Source organism: Eleginops maclovinus, chromosome 21 (genome assembly GCF_036324505.1).
Source record: "Eleginops maclovinus isolate JMC-PN-2008 ecotype Puerto Natales chromosome 21, JC_Emac_rtc_rv5, whole genome shotgun sequence".
Taxonomy (NCBI): domain Eukaryota; kingdom Metazoa; phylum Chordata; class Actinopteri; order Perciformes; family Eleginopidae; genus Eleginops; species Eleginops maclovinus.
In genome coordinates, this window is record NC_086369.1 from 15,472,955 (window position 1) to 15,496,602 (window position 23,648).

The 23,648-nt window shown below is 43.7% G+C and overlaps 1 protein-coding gene across 3 annotated transcripts in view; it reads right to left on the reverse strand.

Annotated features, from left to right (window-relative positions):
• Positions 1 to 4,120: 4,120 nt before the first annotated feature.
• Positions 4,121 to 23,648, reverse strand: part of sema5a (sema domain, seven thrombospondin repeats (type 1 and type 1-like), transmembrane domain (TM) and short cytoplasmic domain, (semaphorin) 5A) — a 112,512-nt gene continuing 92,984 nt past the window's right edge. For 2 of the 3 annotated variants that reach the window (XM_063912125.1, XM_063912126.1), the window contains exons 17-22: positions 15,878 to 16,087; positions 12,931 to 13,101; positions 12,262 to 12,417; positions 9,946 to 9,990; positions 8,552 to 8,763; positions 4,121 to 5,394 (exon numbers count right to left, since the gene is read on the reverse strand). In XM_063912125.1, the coding sequence (XP_063768195.1) occupies positions 5,275 to 5,394; positions 8,552 to 8,763; positions 9,946 to 9,990; positions 12,262 to 12,417; positions 12,931 to 13,101; positions 15,878 to 16,087 (914 nt within the window). In that variant the 3' untranslated portion in view covers positions 4,121 to 5,274. The remainder of the gene's footprint in view (positions 5,395 to 8,551; positions 8,764 to 9,945; positions 9,991 to 12,261; positions 12,418 to 12,930; positions 13,102 to 15,877; positions 16,088 to 23,648) is intronic. The other variant, XM_063912127.1, reaches the window with a different exon arrangement.

Genomic DNA, 23,648 nt, shown 5'->3' on the forward strand with positions numbered 1-23,648 from the left:
TCAGGGAATAAATACACTTAGCTTTGGGCTATGCTGCATATTTTCCAGCTGTTACAGGTTGGAGATCTATAGTGTGGCTCGGCTCTGTGAAGCATGAAGATCCCGGGGAAATAATTACAAAATATACATTTCTGACATTCATTGACTCTTCTGCTTATTTAGAGACGCCAATGGGAGTTTAAATTCTGAAGTATCTTACTGAAGTAGCTCATTTGAGCAAAAGCTTTTCAAAGTAGTTCAGAAAGTGATAACCTTGTCCTTAAAAAGATATGACCGTAGGATTTACGTCAGTAGTTTTCATCATCATATCATTTCTACTACTTTGTTATAATATGTACTTTACTCGGCTTCCTTATGAACTACATCAAAACATGGCCTTGCTTTTCTCTCTGCACACAAACCAGATGAAAGTGAGCGACAGGGCTGATGAAATAAAAAGGCGAGACTCTGACCGGAACAAAACCACGACTTACTTCATGTTACTTCCAAACTCAGCCACCAAATTTCAGTTTCACAGATAAATCGTACAAAAGAGAGTGGAAAAAAGAACCTCAAATCTGAACAATTCAATAAAAGGCACAGAGCAATAAACCACAACAGATCTTTTGTTGTTTCCTTATTTTGACTTTAAGCTCATTAAAATGCCAAAGATGGAAGAACAAGGCTGAGAAGTGATCAGGAACTCAGAATAATTCAATCAGTTTGAAAGCGTATTTAGTACTCATTAAATAGTGTTATTAAAACCTGGTGCATTACACACCAGTGTTTGGCTCTGACTGGGCAGACCCCTTCACGCTGCAGGTGAGAGCTGCAGTAGCTCCAAACCCCGGCAGTCATCAATAGCCTCAGTGAGCAGATCCAGCGCTGACAGAGGCCTTCTGTTCGGAAAGGTCTCCCTCCGCTCGGATAGCGAGGACACGGATCAGCGCCAGAGCAGCTGGGCACGCCGGGAGAATCAGGGCTTGTGGGGAAGCTGGCAGGGAGAGACGGAGGAGACATAGTGGGTAATTGGAGCACAGCAACATCCGCCATTCTGGCTCTTTACCTAAATAACAGCTTTGATTGAGGTGAATAGGCCCATAAAGGGTTGTGGTGGAGCTGATAAGCCGCAGTGTGGTTTGGCCGGTGTTTCCAGGCTCTTGGCATCCGTTAGGGCTCTTGGCTTCCTGCAGCTGGGACCTGGATCTGCAGACCGGGCACCTGGGGATCCAGATGTCTTGGGGTTGAATCTATGGTGGCATCTCTCGACTGGCATTAGCGCCTACGGTGATATTCATCCTTCAGGCTGGCATGACCGAGCTGCAGCGTCGAGCCGGCTTCCTGTCTGCCCCCACGTATCACCCTGGAAGCTTCCTTCTGTCTGGGAAAGCAGAGTTTGTGCAACTGAGGGAAAACTTGGGACGCAACACAAACAGAAGATACTAACGTAACGAGCGTAGGTTCTAGAGACGAGCGGCAAAACACATTTTCCAATAAGAAAAACATTTATCTTAAAGCACGGCAGCGAGGGCACTATGGAGGTTAGAGCGGCTTTGAAAATCCTCTCTCGTGCTCGCTTTGAATACGTAGTCATTTTAATTTGGACTGAAGCTGCAATCAGGAATGTTTGCTTCAAAACATACGTACTTCAAGTGGATAGTTAAGGAATCTATTTACAGTCTCAGCAGATAAATCCACAGTGCTTCACCTCGCCCTGGGGGGGGATGGATGTAAGGTTAGCTATACCTTGGTGATGCTATGGATCTCATATAAAGTGTGCATGGATGATTGTGCACCAACTTTACCCCCCACTGCTCAAAGATCTCCCTGCATGACAGGCGTTGGTAATCACGGTTATTTCCCCCTGCAACAAAAAAACCCAAACACTTCTTGACAGCTCATAAATTGTTCAGTAGTCTTCAGTTTTCCCTGGAGTTGTTTAGTCAACATCTCCTTCCATCACTTCTCAGCGCTCACACAAACAGCATGCATTCATCACCCGCTTTTCCCCCTAAAAGCATTTTTCAGAGCGCCGCCTGCACGGAGTCTCATCCCAGACTCCATAACTTCTTCTGATTCCACCCCCCCCCCCCCCCCCACGGAGAATGACAGAGTAGCTTTCCCTGGATTAACCATCGGCACGGGATGACAGCAATATTATTTTGGAGGCATTTGTGTAAATGCTCAGAGAGGCACCTACAGGCCGGACCGAAGCACAGAGATCCGTATGAATGAGAGGAGATCTGCTCTCGAGAGGAAGCAGAGGTGTTTAATGGGGTGTCCACGCTCTGTTACCTGCCTGACAGCTACAATCTCCCTCACTCACCTTGTCTGCCACTCAATGGCCTCTGTATACAGCCTGCTAATTAACCAAGGCCCTGAATGCATCATGAGCAGAATGGTCAGGAGACTGGCTCGTATTTGGACCAAACTATTAATAGAAAATGCATTTTATATTCAAATCCCATCACATGGGTTTCAGTCAAACAGGGGTTGAATGTCTGCATCAAATTGTACACAATGCATCCCATAGTATCTGGGATTTACAGTCTCTGTTTGCCTCCCTCATACATAAGCAATATGCAGACGCTGGTCCACATCATCCCGCGAGTCACATCCCATGACACTTTAACTTCTTTATACACACACACAAACACTCTCACGCTCAGTGTCTCCGCCCTGCTCTCCTGACCTTTAGCTGTGACCTTTAGCGCTTCCTAAATGCCACTTTGGGGAAAGTCATTTATTGTCCTCAGCCCTGCTGTCAAAGGGGAATGTCACATAGCTCATGTTTCTGCAAAGTGCTGAAGGAAGCAGCAGCACTGGAGTGTGTGTGTGTGTGTGTGTGTGTGTGTGTGTGTGTGTGTGTGTGTGTGTGTGTGTGAAATATACATTATGTACGAGGATGATTCATCAATCAAAGTTTGGTGTTTTGAGGAGAACCAATATTGAGAGAGAGATGCAGCTGCTCACACCACTTATCCTAAAACAACAATGTACAGACCCACACAGAAAAATAACCCCTCAATCATCAGCTGTGTGTGATGCTGTGTCTGCAGGGACCCTGCAGTCTGCCTGTGATTTCTCTGTTCTTTTTTGCTGTTTTTGTGGCCTTTCTGAAAGCAAACCTCAATAAAAACGTACTGACAAGGTGCAAAATCGTGAGCATGCATCTAAGAGAAAAGGAGACCTATCTCGTTCCAACACTAGAGTGAATATGGGGTTGTCTTTGAGCCCAATAACTCTCATTAATGCATAGAGGAGTGGCTGGAACCACTACTGGAAATACGTACATACACTCATGCACACACACCCACTGTCAAAGAGACATATAACGTTGCAAATACACGTTGTTGGTCACTCGGATTGGCAGGAAGTTGGTCAAAACTAAATCAAGAATGCAATGCAAACATTTAAACACAGGTGATGACAAATGGCATAATGTCCAGTTGAGGAAAAGGTAATAAATTGTCATTTATCTCAAGACGTGGTTCAACATTGCGTGGTGATAACATCATATAAAGATCTCATAGCTCCTGCATGTGCAGCCCTGTGTCCGCATCCCTTTCTCTGATAGTGAGGATGAACTGAAGGCAGAGGGATTGATTTTCTGGAGCAGCGCCGGGCCGTACATTGGGCTGGATCAGCTACTCCCCCCCCCTCCACCTCATCGCCCACTGACAAAACAGCAGGGTGATTAATAACAACACCCCCTCCATTACCCTCCGAACACAGATGGGACGTCAGGTTGAAGGTTGATGGAGAACAGCGGCGTGTTCGGTGCTACCGCCCGTCATACACATTAGGGTTTGGACTTCAGGCTCCACCTTTACCCCGCCGCCTGACGTGATTTGTACCCTTCAGGTATCCTTCTGCTGCCGCCGGTGCCATTCGTCACTGCAGAGCCGGGCTGAAGACTCCTTTAAAACACGTGCAGAGGGAGTCTTTAGCTCTGGTTTCGGGTGATTTATGTGCAGGTGCGTGCTCACGGTGGTTTTTCAGTGTTTAGTCTCCAAAGTTGTCAGAGAAAGCAGACAGGATCCTTGCTCTTCCATCATCACGTCATTCATGAAAGCTGCAGAGAAAGATTGAAGATGTACAAATGACAATAATCCCTATAACTCACACACTGACACATCTGTTGTGTACGAAGCAGTCTTTAATTTATGCACAGTAACACAAGCAAACATGTAAAAAGAGTTAGTTGCAACTGAACCATTGAATAACCCAATATTTGGTTACACAAACAGAAACGCGATGAATGGATTTCATCTTAGAGTAAATGGGTAGCACTCTAGGTTTGGAGACGCTCCATCTGTACAGTAAATGCCATGAACATCCTGCTCTCACAAATCACAAGTTGAACTCAGAAGCCAAAGGAATAGCGAACATTATCAAAATTCAAAAACATTGTTTTTTTTTTACAAAAAATATAAAAGATGACGGTGGATTTGCATGATATGATGACTCCTGATTTCTTTGTCAGAATGCACATGAACTTTTTCTTTTCAAAAGGAGATGTTTTATTCTTTACTTGAGACATTGAGTAAATGTATTAAAAAACTACAGACATAGGCTTCAAACTTAACATCCTGTACAAAACATATGCACTTTTTAAAAGCTTTAAAAAAAGAGACAAGGCAAAAGAAACTGAAGGATCAAATACTGCGAGCCGCTAGAGCCTGAAACAGAAAAAAGAAAATGGACAACCGACCACAGACTTCAAATATCTACATCCTGATTTTAGGACTGGATTGTTGCAGCAGTAAATGGTAAAAGCCGTCGGACATCTCCACAGTCTTTGTTGTTCGGACTTTCAAAACCAGCAACAAATAAACTGCTTGCAAGTCCCTTAAACGTGGAATGCAATCAACCATGCAAAAACGAAACAGAACGGCAGAAAAAACACGTCAGATGAAGTCATGCAAAGCAGTTTGTGGTTATTCCCCATCGTTACAAATACAGGTCTGTAGTAGAAGCGTCACAGGAAAGTTTAAAAGGGGATCACCTTCCCCGAAGTCTCTTTGTTTTTCCCTTTTTTTTGGGGAAATCCAGCTTCTCAGCGAGGGTCAAGGCAAGATTCGTCCCCCAAAAAATGTAGTTTTCCGAGTGTACCCCAAGGCACCTGAGAAGAGTGGGATTTCCCTCTGTCGGCAACACTGTGCGTCTGTTTTCATTACAGCTGCCGTAGAGTCCGAGAGTGGGACTGTCCCGCACGTGGTGTCACAAATCTCAATACAAAGCACGAAAAAACAACATGGATGATAGGGCAGAGTCTGAGCAGGAGAATCCGGCTTAATAATCATCGTAGGTGTTAAGGTCGGTGAAGTATGCATTGGTATAGGTCTTCCCGGCAAGCTGAGGGTTAAAGTACTTATTTCTTTCCTCCAGAATCAGATTGTTTTTGTTGAAGGCCTGCGGATGAAAAACAATAAGGAAAAGGGAGTCAGTCTGGACTAATGCGACACATGCATCAAGTGATTATTCAGCCTAGATGGCAAGGTAAAAGCAAATCCATCTTTAAAAATAAAAGGTGAGCAACACAAATCAATGGGAGGCCGCTCAGTGAATGAAACACACATTTTCACAGAGCGAGGTCAAAGCATTTGCAAACAGCCTGGAAAAAAATGACAAGCCATCACAAGGCTAAGTTGTTTTGATGTGTGTCCGTATGTCCACCTCTGTCATCTCTAATACCCGGCATCCGCAGTTTTCATGGCCCCCTCTTCTGCACTGTGGGTCCACTGGGACTATTGAAGCCATAACAATCGATCAAGAGCCAGTCTACTTCCTGTTAAACAATAAGGAAGAGCCATGGAGGCATCTTCTCTGTCCCTGCGTGACGTAGTAAACATGTAATGAGCTTCTGATGTGCTTCTCAATTCAACATTAGCAATTTAGCAAATGTGTTCGTGTGCGATGTGCCGCTGTCCCTCGGGGAGGAGTAATTGAACGCTTGATGATGCTGCATTTGCCGTTGATGAATGTTTCCGACTGACACTGATAGGTAACGAGATGCTGGACAAAAAACTCATATATTTGCGTCTTTTTCATAATGTGATTTGCACCCAAAGGGAATGCAATCTCCAGTCCTGCAGCCCCGGAGACGCGTCACTGCAGGAGGGCCCACGGCTGCTTTTAAACAGCTGCAACGCTTGTTAGCATCGTCTACGTCTTTAATGACCTGAAGAATGATTACATTTCAGGTTTGGTGCGGTAAACAAAATGTGCTTGAGCTAGGAAGAGAGGTAACAGAGGAGCATAATAAAACAGCATCACAATGGATTTTCTTTCTCAAGTTACAAAAAAATAGAGGACAAAACGAGAAGGACAAACATGGAAAAAAACATGCAAATGGAGGCACTTTTTGAGGAGTAAGGGAGGGGGATACACTGCCTTCTCACAAGCCGGGGGGGGGAGAAGGGTGATGGGAGAATGAAGGGGAGCAGAGAAAGAGAGTCTGTACTCCAACCTGCCACACACAGGAAGTGCCACAGGAAGTGGAAGGGCGGGGCACGGTGGGGAAGAGGAAGTAGTAGTGGTTGGGGTCAAAGAGTTGTTGTGGGGAGGGGGAGTCAAGAGGCGAGATGTTGTAGAGGTTAGTAGAAAATCTCCAGGCCACGCATGGACACCCCCATGTTAGCAGAGAGAGGCTGGTGCATGGCGGGGTCGTCCAAGGGCAAGAGTACCGACACATCTGGCTGCAGGGAGGAGAGGAATGGGCAAGAGTCATCCTCAAAGAAACCCTAAAGGCCATATTCTGATTTACAGGAAGCCTGGAAATATGATATACTGTAATTAAAACTGCAGTTTAAGAGTGTCGTCATAAACTAGACGGCTGGAAATACTCCAGCTGGCCCCGGGAACCAGCATGAAGGGTGTCAGCGGTACATTGTACATAATAATTCTGACTCAACAACATCAGGATTTGAGCCAAAAACTCTCCAACATGGCATCAGGTGTTCATCATCCCTCCCTATAAACACTCAGAAGTAACCTAATGGTTGGAAATTCACTTCATATCCAACCTGTCAGTGAGCAGAGATTAGAGAATGTGCTTTTAGTGTTCATTTGTCATGCCTCTCCTTTGGTATTTTCACACGGTCCGTCTGTATTCATATCCGCCTCTATCTGCAGCAGGGCTAACTGAATCACGCTTTGTGCTTCTGACTTTAATTGCATGACAGATGAACGCTCCGCGCACCTTTATTCTGACTGAAATGAAATTACATTTGGGACGTTTGCTCCGAGCCAAAGGATCTGTTCTCAGTCTGCAGCAGTTTCACAAAACACTTTCATATCTGAGGAGTCGTTCCTGCAAACAGAGATCCAGGTATCCACTTAGTTTATAATATATGTGATATTAAACACTCCCTTTGACAGCATATCAAACGCAGGTGGAGGAAACCCCACATTTCTGAGATATCAGTGTTGTAGTGAAGTCTACTACGCCGAGTTTACTGTGTATGAAATACCAAGTGACCATCATTAAACTCCTGAACAGTGTTTGTCCAACAACGGCCCGAGGCATGCAGGGTCCGTCCAGCCTTCAGTGCTGCAGATGGTGCTTTAGAAAAGTGATTCTCACATTTAAAAAAGTCTGGTATTGTGTTTCCCTTCAACTTTCAGGAATAAGACGATGCTATTCCTTTATGCAACATGTCGTCTTCTTTGACTTTTTCCTGGGACATGCAGCTTTATCAGAGTATATATAACACCAGAGGAAGGACCAACCTTCACATACAGTACATTAACCCATTTCTAGGACTATACCAGGGTAAAAGTAAGCTTTTCATAAGGTTTTATAGAGCTTGTTTTATAGGAATGACCCCACAACATCTGTAGCTAGCTATTATGAACTGCCAGATCTGCAATGCAAAACATGTAAAGCCAACAGGTGTTGGAACAGAAACTAGAGCGTGTTGACGTCTCTGCAAACCTAGAAAAAGTTGCACATCCATTAGCTTTTATGGAGCAGGAAGACCAATGTGTGCCAGAGTCTTTAGGTGCCAAACTGTCTCATAAACGTATTTTGTAAGACCATTTTGAGGTATGAAATCATGCTAGCAGATTCATAACTTACCAGTGTGATTGAATTGCTCTTTAATACAAAGCCCTGGGATTCCCTGAAAGAAGGCCAGCTGGGGATAGAGAGGCTGTGGACAAGCACTAATCAGCAGCTCAGTGTGGCTCTGAAGGCCTGATGTATCAGAGGATGAGAGGCTGTTTGTAGCCTGAGAGGAGCTGGATCTCTGTCAACGCAACCACCTGCGATTACAGATGCAACCCGGACACAGAGAACCCATCTAAGCAGGGAAATGTGCAGATGCAGGAGCGTCTGATCCGATTACCTACCTACACAGCGATACCTTATTGCATTAGTGTGTTATGAGAAAGCAGTGTATGACCACTGACACAGAACAAAGTCACACACTGAGACACACACGGAGAGAACGCACATCTGCCTATCAGTCGGAGTCATGCAGTAAGGAGTGTGTCTGGAGAGGCTGCTACACCTGAAAGTGTGTGTGTGACATTAAGAGAGGAACAGTAAGTGTTGTGGATGTCAGACCTTGATGGCTTCCACCGAGTCGTATTTGTCCAGCTTGTTGATGTGGTTGGTGATGCTGGTGTTGAGCGGCGCCGCTGAGATGGGGTGGATGACGGTGGCGTCGTGCGCCTGCTGGGTGTAGCGCTGGCAGTACGAGTACACCAGCAGGGTGACCAGACAGCCCAGGATGGAGCTGCTGAACCCCACAGCGATCATGTGGAAGAGGTTGAAGTCTGGGGGGGAGGAGGAGGAGGAGGGAAAATGTGTCAATGCACACAAGAGAAAGTGGTGATTGAAGCTGCAAAACATGTGGTAATGATAGAGTGTTCTGCAATGAAAAGAAAACATCGGCTGAACCTAAATTTATCCTCTGCTGTCAAATAAAGTGCAAGATTTTTTTGCAAGACTCTTCAACAAAATCTAGTTTATATTTGAATTCTTCTGAATCGCTATCATCAACAGGAAAGTCTGTGGCCGTAAAATATGGAAAAACAAGAAAGGAATTCATTATTGTTCTACTGTTAGCGTGATAAGCAGTCATTGTTTCATTAATTATTGATATGGTGCATTGTTTTTTTCTACTGAAGATCATGTTTCACGGATAAAAAGACAAATACATCCACATATGAGTTTATGAGTACATGTCAGAGCACTTTTGTCAACTGGCTTTTACTTGTGCTCGAAAAAAGATAAACAAGAGAACAATTGGTTGTTTCGTTGCCCTGAGCATCGTGTGCGGACAGCTCCTCTCAGCCTCCAACGAGCTCAATAATGATGTAGGGAGTAGCCTGCGAGACAAATCAGGGCACCAAAACTCCCCAAAGCATCCTGTAGCGTTTTCATATGTGGATTGTTGCAGCTTTAGTGAGACAACACTGTTAGAAGTGGCTTTACTGCAACTGTGAGACGTCTCTCTGACTATTTGACTGTCTAGATTAGGCTTTAATATTATCATCATATCTTAAATGACAATGATTTTGTTCAGCTTCATTATTTCTGGGACAATATCGTCCAACAGGAGCAGTAATCGTGAGTTTATGCAGCAACATAGGCAGAGATGTTATCTGTGCTTCTCAACATTTTTTCTTATGGAGGAAATTAACTCTGCAAATTTCATCCCGTGCATCTGTGACTTCCTCTAGATTCGATTCCTAACGTGTCTTGGGTGTTTCCACAGCTGGATTTATTCACGTTAAGCAGGTTTGGAGAGCTGGAAAACGTACAGCCAAAGTTATTGTACAGTATGTAAGCTACGCCAGGTGTTATCCACACACACACACACACACACACACACACACACACACACACACACACACACACACACACACACACACACACACACACACACACACACACACACACACACACACACACACACACACACACACACACACACACACACACACACAAATTACCTCCACAGCGCCTCTCCTCCTGACTGGAGCGTGCAATTGAGATTTCTGACAGAGAAGAAACAGCAAAAGGCAGCAGAATTAGGGCCAGGAACCACGAATGTACGAGCACACGCCTGTTAGCGTGACAAACGGCACCCTCGACGGAGAGCGTGGAAATGAAAGCTGCACCCAATATGGAACAGATTATCGTAAACTCCAGCTCATCTCGTCTGTGGCACCTGGAGAGGTTCATGAAAAGTATCGGCTCTCATTAAAGGAAATGAACTACAAGACGTTTTTAATGAACCTTAATGGACTACCTTTCCCGTTAAAGGGGATGGATGATAAGGTATAAAGGCAAATGGGTAATTCTATAAAGACCTTTGGAGGGTTTTCACGACTATCACATCCCTGCTAATTGATACAGAGAGGTTACGGAGTTATGATTCAATCAAATGTTTATTCTAATCCAACAACTCCTGAAGTTTGAGAACGGCAGGGCATAAACCTTCCTTATAAGCATATACAAACATTTCATAGCAGATTCATTATCTCAGTAACGCGATGTGAATATCATAAGCATTGTTTGTTAAAGAGCAGGTTTAATGATCTCTGAAGACAGATCAATGCTCCAAAGGTGTCTCACATTACCGCCTGTCAATGAAGAGATGCCAGTTCCAGCAGATATCAATACAGACGGTGTGTGTGTGTGTGTGTGTGTGTGTGTGTGTGTGTGTGTGTGTGTGTGTGTGTGTGTGTGTGTGTGTGTGTGTGTGTGTGTGTGTTTTAGTCTGACCTTTAGTCCGTCAGAAAGCTCTCATTTAGACAAAAGCTCCACTGGCTTTTCGCCGTCCTCCCTGGACAGTGATTTGATTCTACTTTTATTTCTAAATGTTAAAAGGTATTTATAATTGTCCAAATCCCTGTTCCTTCCATGTCTTATATATTCAATGTGTTTGTCTTCTGAGTGCACAATATAACCTCTTTCCCTGAAGACAAAAGCCAGATGTAAGTGGGTTTGTGTCCAGTGGGAGAGGGGCTTTCATGTAACTAAAAGATTTTTAGGATCTAGATTTGTATTTTGGTTTCAAGGTTTCAAGGTTTTATTTGTCATATGCACAGCAGATACAGCGTATATGTTGGCAATGAAAATCTTATGTCGCGTGCTCCTCCCCTGGTTGAAGGTAAAGAGAGAGTCCTTTGTTTTTTATGACTACATAAATTCCAGCCTTCCCTTGTGAGGTGTCCCGTATTATAGCTTAAAAAAGAGATCAAATAGTTACATCATAAAGACAGCTTAACGGTCACTAAGGTGCGCTTTACATGCACAGCATCGTTCCAGTTTCTCAACATCCCCATCGAAGAAGCCAATGCACTTTCAGGGGACTTGTTTGTACCTTTATGTAGATTTTGTTTGCGTTACAAAGAGAAAGCACCAATCTTAACCCACATTTTACAAACAAAACAGACATTAAACAAACAGAAAGTCACTAAAACTGCTAGAATAAGGTGAATAAATATGCATTACTAGATAAACAAGGGTCTACTTTGGCATCTGTGCATTGTGGATGCAACTATTAATCTCAGAGACATCATTAATTATGTTTTAATAAATGTCTTAGTTAAAAACAGACAGCTTGAACGCTATAGCTGAAGGTAGGCGGGGTGAAATCAATGCAGTTGCTCATCCCTTATCATATCTTTTCTTACTAGTTCTATAAAATAATATGTTCTTGCATTGTTAGCAAAGAGCAGAGAAGCTGTGGGACTCACTGTCTGCACATTATAAAGAATTGTGCATAATTAAGGGCATTTATAACAAAGAAGCCTGAAAATAATTAAGAGAAAACCTTGGATGACCAGGTGCAGAAACAGCACTCTGGAGCCATTCCCTTCCTCCCTTCCAACATAAAGAAATGAAACTGCTGGTGTAAGTGCGTTTTGCATGGCCTGAAAAGACTCCTTGACTCATAATGAACCTAATATAGCAGCGGGGTTGTTGGAATGGGGAGAGAGACTGCCCTTAAGTGTTGCACCGGGGTTCACGCCCTCGTGTAATCACCTGCCGCTCTCTGAGTCCTTGAGCAGACACTTATCCCGACCGTCCCCAGGAGAGCTGCCCTGCCGCTGAACCTGACCTGAGACCCACGACAACGCGTCCCTCCGAGCGACCACTAACGCATTTCATTATGACAGGACTCTTGGAGAGGAGCTGAATTACCGCTGTGGGCATATGGTGGTGGTGGGAGGTGTGTGTGCTCAGAGTTGTGTTAAGTCATGCACGAGTGCCCAAGATGTTCCTGAAGAAACATAACTTGTGTGTGTGGGTTGAGTCACCTGGTATATGATTGGAGTCGGGGGAGCAGGGGCGGGTCTCGCTGTTGTTCCCCGAGCACTGGTTTCCGGTGGGGAACAGGACGTCGCAGTGACGCACTCGCATCTGCGCCCCGTTGGCGTCGCAGTGGGACCACTCGGACCAGTTGGACCAGCTCTCTAAAAAACCACAGCAACAGTACATTTAAAAAGTACTCAGATCCTTCAGTAGGAGCCTAACAACACTTAGGAAACAACACATGTCCAAGGTGATCTTCCTGAATATACTGGAACCTTTAATTAGATTGCTATTTCATGATGTGAAGTTCCCAGTGTCTCAACTTTGGCCTCAACTTTTTTTAGCACTTTGTACTTAGATCTGTGTGTGTGTGTGTGTGTGTGTGTGTGTGTGTGTGTGTGTGTGTGTGTGTGTGTGTGTGTGTGTGTGTGTGTGTGTGTGTGTGTGTGTGTGTGCCCTCAGCTGCATTTTAGTCATGCATGAGTTTCGTTCAAGTGGCCCAGAGAGAGAGACTAAAAACAATAAGCAATGAACCCGTGATGGATGGATGGAAAAGTCAGGGCCCTAAGCTGCTTATCTCTGAGGTGTGTGTGTGTGTGTGTGTGTGTGTGTGTGTGTGTGTGTGTGTGTGTGTGTGTGTGTGTGTGTGTGTGTGTGTGTGAGAGAGTGTGTACCTGGACAGGATTGTGTGTTGCACAGAGCCTCCTCAGTGTGCAGACCCAGGCAGATGTCCCCTCCGTACGCAGGCGGGGGGTTGCTGCAGGTACGAGTCCTCATGTAGTGCCCCCCCCCACACGTCACTGAGCACTTGGACCACGAAGACCAGCACGACCAGCTGCCGTCCACTAAAACAACAACCATATTTCATTCAGTTTTATGCAAAAGTTGTCCGTTTCGGTCAACAAGTTCAATAAAGAAGAAGGTAACATTTCTGTGGAGGAAATCGTCACTGAAGGTTAACAGTTTATTCTAAGAGAAAACGTTTGTGTTCCTACCATTTATTTTCCAGGTCATTTGAAAAGACAATTTCCTTTTGAACGTCAAGCAATTGGAAGTCATTTCAAACAGCGAAGCATGACGCAGAAATGTGAAGCAATTTGTGTTGTGGTTTTGTGCGTGTTTGAGTGTTCTGAAGCGACAGGAAGTGTGCTCCATCCAGCTGTTACAACAAATGCCTGACCCCCCCCAAACTGAGCACTCTGATTAATAAAATGAAGCGCTGCTGTTGTTCCTCTCCTCGTGTGGTTCCAAGTGCAAACACGTGAATATTAACCACAGCATCAGCATACAGATGAGCCACAAACGGCGGAGTATAGCTGAATTAAAAGAGGAATGGAATGGGGACAATCTTCAGCGGTGAATCACAACACACCCTGGATCAATCTGGCTTCATGTGGCAGAGAGATATTACCTTTTCAGAACCTTTGAGAGATCCTTTTAAACACCTGATGGAGTCTGGCGGCACAGTGCAGGTAATTGGAGTTGCCGAAGCTTTTTTGTCATCTCGGTGTAATTTCTCTATCACATCGCGACACTTAAGTCGATTCCTGACCCTCGATGACGGATCGCCTCATCTCCGGCGCAGACGCGAGAAAAACACGGATTCATTTGTTCCCAAAGCAGATGGATAACACCTTCCCTCAGCTTCTCGGCGCACTTAAAAGGCACTGGATTAGCCATGCCAGGATTACAATGTCTACCAGCACCAGCCTCAAAATAATATCTCACTTTGAGAGGGGTGCTAATTGAGTATGCATTAGTATTCATTACTACTCAGGCTGGGTTAAGTCTGTTCCTTTGGGGGACAGGAGTGCGGAGCGCTTTATCAACATACTGTAGCTTTGGTATCATTACAGTCGACATCCCAGAATAGGTGTACGACATGTATTAGCATAGAGATGCAGGGCAGGAAAATCAAAGAGCATTCACTCGACGTTTCACCCGAGGGGAACATTAGCGGCAACCATACAGGCAGAGACTTCCTGAACACAGAGGATGTGATGCTCTCAGATACAAAGGGTTTCTCTGAGCCGGCGGCTGATAGCAGCTTAGCCTGTTAGCGTCTGAGCTACAGCTGAACGACGGGCGCTTTCACAGAATACATTCACTGTAAAAAAACGATTAATGGGTCTGCACCTGCTGACTTTTAGCAATGAATAATACTTAAACAATATATGTATAAAAAATGATAATTATAAATGATCAAAATAATAATATGAATAATGACAATGCAATAATAAAAATCATAATAATAAATACTTTAGAAAATAATGATGAATATAATTAACAGATAATAGCAACAATAACAAAGACATTTTCTTTCAGGACAACAAATGATACCTTACAATAAATATTCTAACAGGTAAAAATAGCAAAACATGGCGAAAGCACCAGCAGGGTAAAAATAAAGAGCATTTCTTTGCATATTTTGCATCTTTGCTTGGTAAGAGCGCACTCCTGCTGAAAATGAAGCGTAGGATCAGGATTAAAGAGAGATACTTCAGCTTCTCTCCGGGGGTCTTGATTGAAAATAATATAGGACAACATTCGTGTTTGTCTGCTTGACACCAGGTGCGCTTTATGCGAAACTAAGCAAAGGATTTCCATTTCGACAGACTTCTCTTTTAATTAGAAAGCTTCTTCCTACTCTTCCGCTGGAGGAGAGTTGAACACGCATTGTCTCAGACCTTTTCACAACACAGTGAAGCTCCCCATAGCTGACAGCATAATTACCCGGCATTGTAATTACACAGTGGAGCGCCACAGGGATCGTCTCTGATTCCTGGTGTAAAATGGGTCTTCGTCACACCTCTTATCTGCGACTGATTTCTTTTGTGGTTCCTGATGATCTGAAGTCACTGCAGTTCTTTATCCGTTAATCAGGGAAACATAGCTGGAGTGTGTATTTATCTGTGTGTGAGGGGAAAGGAAGCTGGATATGTAATTGACTTCTGCTCTTATCTCTCGCTGTCCTCCTTCTTTGTGCAACAACGTGCGTCTAATTTAAAATGATTATTTCTCAGTATTCTTCAGCTTCAGCACTGGCATTGCAAGGAAATCTAAAAGCATCTAAGAGCCGTAAGTAAGACATTCTGGAACTGAATGTACTACATATCAGGGTTTTTGGTCTTTATTAGGATAAATTGACCAATTACCATCTTCTTATCCTAACCCTTATAATGACTTTTTACTTCTACTATTTGCTTTGATTCAATCATGTTCCTGAAACGTTAAACCTCCATGCATTGGACAATCACAGGAAGTAATAGTGCTCTTACAGACCAGAAAGCATTGGTGAATCCCAAAGTAAGAGGATATTTGTTCCTGCATGAGGATCAGTGTGTAGTTGGTGTCTTTACAATTAAAACTATCAATCAACATTTCTTTATAGAGCCTGATTTGACAAATTATACAGCTGTCACCCCCTCAATTACAGTGTGTACAGTACACCCTCTGTCTGGAAAAAGTACCAAAGAAACCCCACAATTATTGCAGAAAATGTTGTAATTTTGTGAGAAAGCAACTGAGGAGGAATCCCATTCCCAGGACGGACAGACGTGTGCATGGATGTAGAAAAAGACGTGGATAAGAACGATGGATTCAGGAGGATGCCCGTGTTACCTGGACAGGGGGTGATGTTGCACTCCTGGTACTCCTGTAGCGCCCCCAGGCAGGTCTGACCTCCGTGCTTGGGCTCCGGGTTTGTGCAGGTCCTCTTCCGGCTGCGGATCCCACGGCTGCAGTCTCTGCTGCACTGGGACCAGGAGCTCCAGGTCGACCAGCCCCCGTTCACCGTGTGACCCGAGATCCTCCCGAGCCGAAGAACCTCTCCTGTTGGGAAAAGAGAGGGAACGACTAAAGTCAAAACAACGCCTTTTTCTCAGCATTAAGACAACAGAGGGGATACTTGTCCTCTGTTTGGGAATCACAGGGAACATTTGTTCTGAAGAGCAGGGAGAGGCTGCAGAGTGAGAGGCAGCGCCTGATAACAGCTCCTCTGAAGCTTTCAGACACTCCCTAAAAGCTTCAACTTGATTTGTGCTAAAAGAGCAGAGCATGTTTTGTGCTGTGAAACGATTCAACAGACTTAATTAAAAATCAACTGGTGGAACACTGTGTACAGTGTCGAGCATCTCAAATTATACCGATGTGTCAGACACAGAAACACAAAGGAATATCAATTTATCTCATATCATTTTCATCAGCAAAGCGGGTGAAATGATGGCCTGTACACCACTTCCAACCAGACTGAGGTTTATTAATATGAAGTAGTAGATGGATTGTCTTGACTTTTGCACATACAGTAATGGTCCTGCAACAAAGGAGCCTGATTTTGACTATCACTCCATTGATTGCCATGAAACTTGGTACAGACATGATGGTCTCAAAGCAAATTTTCTTTAAAATAGGTTCTTGGTAAGATATTTGTAATAAGATCTGTGGTTAATACAAGCTTTAGAGATTTATACATTGCCATCTTGAACTTCAAATAGGTCAATTAATACCTGAGTTTTTGGATTTTAAAGACTTAACGTGTCTCAAATAAAGCAGTTGCTAACAAGTGTCTAAATGAGACGTTATCACGCTGAACATTAGCCGCCTTTAGCTTAGTGGTGGTGATGTGGAGTCATGTGACTGTGCTGTAGTTCCTTTATAGCCCAACATTAGCCGCCTTTAGCTTAGTGGTGGTGACGTGAAGTCATGTGACCGTGCTGTAGTTCCTTTATAGCCCAACATTAGCCTCCTTTAGCTTAGGGGTGGTGAGGTGAAGTCACCGTGCTGTAGTTCCTTTATAGCCCAACATTAGCCACCTTTAGCTTAGCGGTGGTAATGTGGAGTCATGTGACTGTGCTGTAGTTCCTTTATAGATAGCCCAATGTTAGCCTTTAACTTGTGGAAATTTGCATTAATGAGTAGGGTGTCTTGCTATGCAAACCATCTAAGCATCATGCCATGAGTCAAGTTTCTGCATTCATCCAAAAACAAATGGAAGAACCCCGTTAGCTTTTTGACAGATAAACTATGGGTTTGCTAACTTCTAGGTTGGCCTACAAACATACGTCAGCCCTGCAGCACTTCATGGAGAATAAAGAATATAAATGAATCCAGTAAAAGACGGTCTGACAGATGCCACAGTGATGGTGTCAGAAAGGAGCGGTGCAGATGTAATCCATCATTTACTTCTCAGACTGTCTGTGAAGATGGATCCCAGAGAGAGTGTGTCCTGTCAACACGAGCACGCTCCCCCTCATCAAACAGCATCAGCTCACTAATCTGCGTACACTCATCTGGACTGAGTGGAATCGAGGATTCCTAATGAAATATGAAACCGTCATTTCTACTAAACTATAATTACTGAATGCATTCATCAGCGCCGTGGAGACGAGCAGAATGAGAGGAGAGAAGCCTCGGGCGTTTCTGAACGAGAGGAGAGAAGTCGTGTGTTTGAGGGAATGATAATCACCTCCATTGAAATCACAGTCCAACACTTCTGAGGATCACAGCCTGGACTGATAGACTTCAGAGAGCAGTGGGAGTCTGCTTCTAGTGTCTTCTGCTTAATGTCATTCTGCACCAAACAGATTGTGTGTCTGATTCCTCTTGATTTATTTTTAATCCCTATTGTGTTGCACGTTTTTACTTCTTACGGTTAAATAAATATCTATAATAATATATTTTATCTTTATTTTTGTATTTATTATAAACATTTTTACTTTAACTTCTTGTGTTGGTTTTAACATTTTTATTTTATATTTTACTTTAATTTTGAATATTTATATGAATATCTTCATTTCATTTTAAAGATTATACTTTATCTTTAAACCTTTAAATGTATTTTTAATGCACATTTTTACTTTCATTTTACATTTTTTTAAAGCTTTATTTATTTTATTTCATCTTTTTATTAAATGTTTCCTCTTAGTTTAACATCTTATGTTGGAATACATTTTTTATTCCACTTCCTTTAATTAATTTTCATACTAAAATAGAGAAACTGTCACCAAAAACGCTATTTTTGCAGTCTTCTGATTTTCATTTATTATGTTCACACCCTCTTTGATCCCTACGTGGCTCTCAGTCTATCTTTCACATTAACCTCCTCCCTCTCTTTTTCTGTCTGCCCCCCCCCCCCCTCTGTCCTCTAGGGCCCTGTTGTTTTGTCAGCCTGCTCTTTTCGCAGACAGTTATCGTGGCACAGCTGCTTTGTATTCTCGGGGAGAGGACAGTGTGTTTATCTAGCCCAAATCCTCGACCTCTTCATAAGTACGGCCGACCTTGGCGGTGCACAGGCACGACCCCCCCTCTGCTGCAGAGTGTGACACTGACAGGCCCGTCGAGGCTGCCGCTCTTTATCGATTCTGAGCAGGCAGTGGCACGGACAGCCCCTGTAACACTGTGACCTGCAGTTGATAAAGCCCCCCTGTGGACCGAGAGACTGCTGCTCTGCTCTCACAGTACAGAGATTAAAACCATCTCGTGTGTGCAAACATACAGAGTATGCACTCAGCAATCCAGGTGTACAGTAAACAGATTAGAAGTATTACGTACACAGAGTTCACACAACTGTATCAGGTTAGTTGAAAGCAAAAGGTTTCCGTTTTTTCAGTGTATATAAATGCAAAGGCTTACTTACACTATATTGCACACATCAGTGGTGGAAAGTACAATTAGAATACTGTACTCCAATACAAGGCACTGAGTGCATTAGAAACCTCTGATCATGTCTTATATTCATCAGCATAAGGTGATTACTGTACAAAATGCAATAAAATACATGAATTCCATTTTTTATTGGATAGAAATGACTTGTTAATTTACCACATACAGTTCTCTACGTTCGGCAGCAGATATTATGCTTTTTACTACACGGCCTTGTTTTGACGACATGAGATAGTTAATTCAGATAATTAGTGTGCCACACTGCATGAACAATCCTCTGACTTTTTGTACTTTAAGTATAATTTGAGGCAGAGTCTTTTTAAACTGTGGAGTTGCAACTAAAATACCTGAATATTTCTTCCACCACACACATTGTTTTGCCTGAACCCTGTCCTGAAACTGCTCTGTGTGCTCAGTGTGTATTGTTAATGCTGCTTCACAGGGACCGGCCTCCCGACTCCTAAACAAACAGCGAGGGGCCCTCCCTCTCAAATAGGCAGCGACTGGATCTATCGATCGGTACAGGAGCCACACACAGCCGGAGAGAATTAATCCTCGCTCGCCTGACGAGCCGGCACAGCCACACCTCGGAGGGACACAACATCCAATAGCCCCCGCTGTAAAAAGAAACTAGGACATAAAAAAAGTTCCCTCGCTCAACCACACACCACGCTCAAAGGCAAAACACACTGTAAACAAACTTCTGTGGGAGAAAGTGAGATGAGGACACGCAAAGCAATGCTGTGCAATATACTGTATATAGGGAACTGTGAAAACACTCAGCCGTGAGAAAAAAGGGAGAAAAGCAGAGATGGAGACGAGATGACATGTGCAAGCTGGAGAGACAACTCCACTTTTATACAGATGTGAGAGAGGTGGAAGAATCGCAGACCTACAGCCGTGGGAAGATTTCATGTGTGAACACGATTTATCGACATCACAGAAACACTGGACCACATCGAGCCCGTCCAAGATTCAAAACTGCACATTTACTCCCAATTACTCCTCCTCCTCCTCCTTTACGTTCCCATCAGATCAGTAACGCTGTGTGTTTGACACTTTCACTCCATATTTATGTCTCTGAAATGTATGTCTTTCTTTCCCTGCATGCATCATGCCCTGGTTTCTGGTCACTGTTGCACAATATGACAGTTCTCCTTGAGTTCTGCGAAGAAACGGTTGACCCAGAAACCCTCCTGAGACTTAACTTTATTAGGGAAGATCTAATTAAAAGTTTGTGAGGGCCGAGTGGAAACTTTAAGAGTGCAGCAAAGGGGTCGTCTCCACCAGTTGCAAGGAAAGTCTGATTGTATAAAAGACTATGAGGAAAAGACGCTACTCCTTACTTGATTTCTTTACCAAAGAAAACATGGATTAAGGGCGGGGCTACCTTGTGATTGACAGGCGCTACATATATGCTATTGTGCAGACCCACAGAGAAACAAATAGCCAAGAACAAGGATGTGCACGCTAAACTGATATGAGTGCACTATGGGATGTTTGATAAATCCACTTGAGGTGAAGTGTGTGAGTGTTTTTGAGAGGAGGATTAAAGGCCCGTCCTGCACCTTCAAACTGCTGCTGAAACGTCACTTACAGAAAAGATTTCAGAGATTATTGGACTGAAGGGGTTTTATTCACTGTCTGTTTGTAATGTGTGGGCTTATAAAGACACTAGGACTGAGAGAACAATATCAGATGTAATACGAGCATGAGCCAGATCTGTTTACTGTGTGGCTTTGCAGGGTTTATTGCCAGAAGAGGTTTTAGCAGCAGGTTAATCTCCAGTCCACTTCTACAGAGTTACCTTCAACTCACGTACGGTTTGCCTCACACAGACGGCCAAAGTTTCATTTAGCAACTTTTCAATACAAGTAACTGTCACATTTTATTGTGTTCCTAATCTAATGATATCACTTCTGACTGACTGTAGGCCCCTGAATGAGACATTTAAACGGTCCCTACTGCTCCAAACTGCGACCAGTCAATGACATTCAAAGTCCACAGAAGCTGATTTTAAGATCGTAGTTAATGGACTGCAACTGGCTGGAAAACTGTGTTGCTAGGTAAAGAAACATGTAAGTGCATATTCTTTCTTTCCTGGCCATTGTTGAGCTGTTGTTATTCAAGTGAACACAACAGAAATAAGCAAATCTAAGGAGGCCATTTTCTCTTTATTTTCCCTGCAGATATGGCTGGCTGTAGAGGTGGGATCCATGTGTGCGTTTGTCGTAATTATAGCTGCTTTTTATAAAGAATAAAAGCTGCCCGACAAGCTGAGATTGCAAACAAAAAGCACACTTGAAAAATCACTTTATTCTACAAAAGAAAACCTGCTTCCAGCCGATTCCTTCTCCCTGGTTTATTTAAGCACTACTCCCCACTCTCAGACTGATCGCTCAAACAAAGCAACAAAGCAGAAAGGGATCCAATGTCAGAGAAGACAGTCAAGGACAAGCTCAAGTCAGCTGCCGTTGTGATGGTCTTACAGGTTTAAAGGTCCACACATGTTGAGCTTCCTGCCATCAAAGCCTCTCTGACATGCATGTGTTTTTTCCTCGCCTACACTGGTTTGCTAATTTGTTGACTCGATGTCACTCAGATCTCCCAGGTTGAGGGGGGGGGGGGGGGGGGGGAGTGAAACAGCGTGTGTCGGTGGCACTCGAATGCCACCCTGCAAAATTTCGATGTCAAGGATAATTGCAATGAGGTGGTGAACTCCATCTGACGGTAATCTGGGAGAGGGCAAGGGTTAGGTACTGAACTGAGAGTGTGGAAAAGACAGAGTGAGGACATACAGGCAGAGATCCTGTCATCAGCTGCTTTCACACATGCACTGCTACCCAGAAACTACCCAGTCATTACCCAGAGGAGCAATACGTGAGAGCACAGGTGTCCAGATCTGTTGAATCAGGCACTGTACATTTTTATTCTGCAAGTATCCGAATCCATGAAGCTATAACGAGTCTATGAGAAGTCTATCAGGCAGGACACAACATTTAAAACCAAAAAAGAGAAGGTTTTTTCTATAGAAAGACAGCAACGAGATGCTGAATAGAGAGACAGAGAGATTTGATAACATCCGTCTGCAAAGGTAGAAGCAGAAATCATTCAACAAATTCAAGAACGCAAAGAGACTCGGCATGGACAATCTCCTGGTGTGAAATAGGGAAACTCTTGCCAATGTGGGGACCTGATTCTCCAGATATATCTTGAGTTGATATGGGAAAAGATCTTGAAAGCTAGTACAGAAATGACGGGTGAATGACTGACAATAATACAACTACCCTTAATCTGCCCTACCATATTCCATCCATTTCAATACATCAGTAAGTGTGTTTGCCTTGTGTACAACAAATACACTTCAGAATAAACTTCACTTTTAATGAAGAGTTGGCGGGGTTTGACACGGAGGACATTTTTTCATGTTGAGTCCGTGATTCTGCCTCTCAGAGTCGCCGTTATGCAGAGTGCCAACATCCCCCTCCGCCTACATTTTCCGCCAACAATATTAAGTCCACCTCCATGGGAACCGTGTCCTAACTTCACACCGAGAGTCACTCATAAATATTGTTCTTGCTTATTGAAAACACACACCTCAGGGACCAGTCGTGTGTTAACTCCACCGTGAGTTCACTGTGCTTCTCCGGAGAAAGAAAGAACAGTGAGAGTGTGAGGACGGAGAAAGACAATAAGGACGCTGAAATGGTTGTCATCTGTCAGCGGCGTCCCTCAGCACCGTCCGGAGTCTACTCAGTGTCTGCTCACGACATCCTGCAGGAGAAACGAATCTGTCGCCCGTGAGAAGACCCTGGCCTTGATACCAGATCAGCTGAAGTGAAACACATCAAGCTGCTGACACGCCACCATTTCTCCCTGGGTGAAAACTAAATATGAAGCCATCACTCTCAGACACAAGCGGGCTAAATTACACAGCCTTCGACAGACATGCCTTTCATCTTGCCTCTGCTTTCTCTCTGTGGTTGTGTGAGATGCAAATGATACAAAAAAAGAAGCCTTTTGAAGCTTGATATTACTGCATCATAAACCTGGATGCATTTTCACTCACTCTGTAGAGGTATTGATTAAATCAGGCAGGCAGATCTGTTTCATAGACATATGGCTTTGCAGAAATCATCATTTACTCTGTCAGATTGTGCGTTGGCAGCAGACAGAGTGACTAATAACTCAGAGGGTTTTATTTGAGGCTGACTTATGATAGACAGGTTTCAATCCTGGCCACAGCGGGAGGGTAAAATCCAGCTATATGCAGACTATATTCAGCTTCTCTTTATAAAACCACTTCTTGAAAGAACAGTGAGCGTCCAGTCACAGCTTGGCAACCGTAAGTATGCAAAGCACGTGTCCAAGCATTGCAACATAAAGAGAAACCGTCCCTGTTATTAGAGCCGTGTGCAAAAGGGAGTATATGCAAAAGAAACAGCAGTGTGTACGCCTCCTTATGATGCATATCAAACACACTGTATCATTGAATGAGGAGCAGTGTGACATAATAGGCAGGAAAGGGAAAACCACATTTAGTTAATTGGCTGTTTAAAATACATGGCAATTATGCAAATGATGAAATATTTGGTTTCGTATTCAGGCATGTGAAATGTGATGAAAAGGAGAAATGCCGACGAGACTAATCAGTGAGACAAGAGAGGTCTTTAAATCACTGCACATCTTCAGTAATTAGCTCGTCGCTATCATTAAGCTACGATTGCTGATA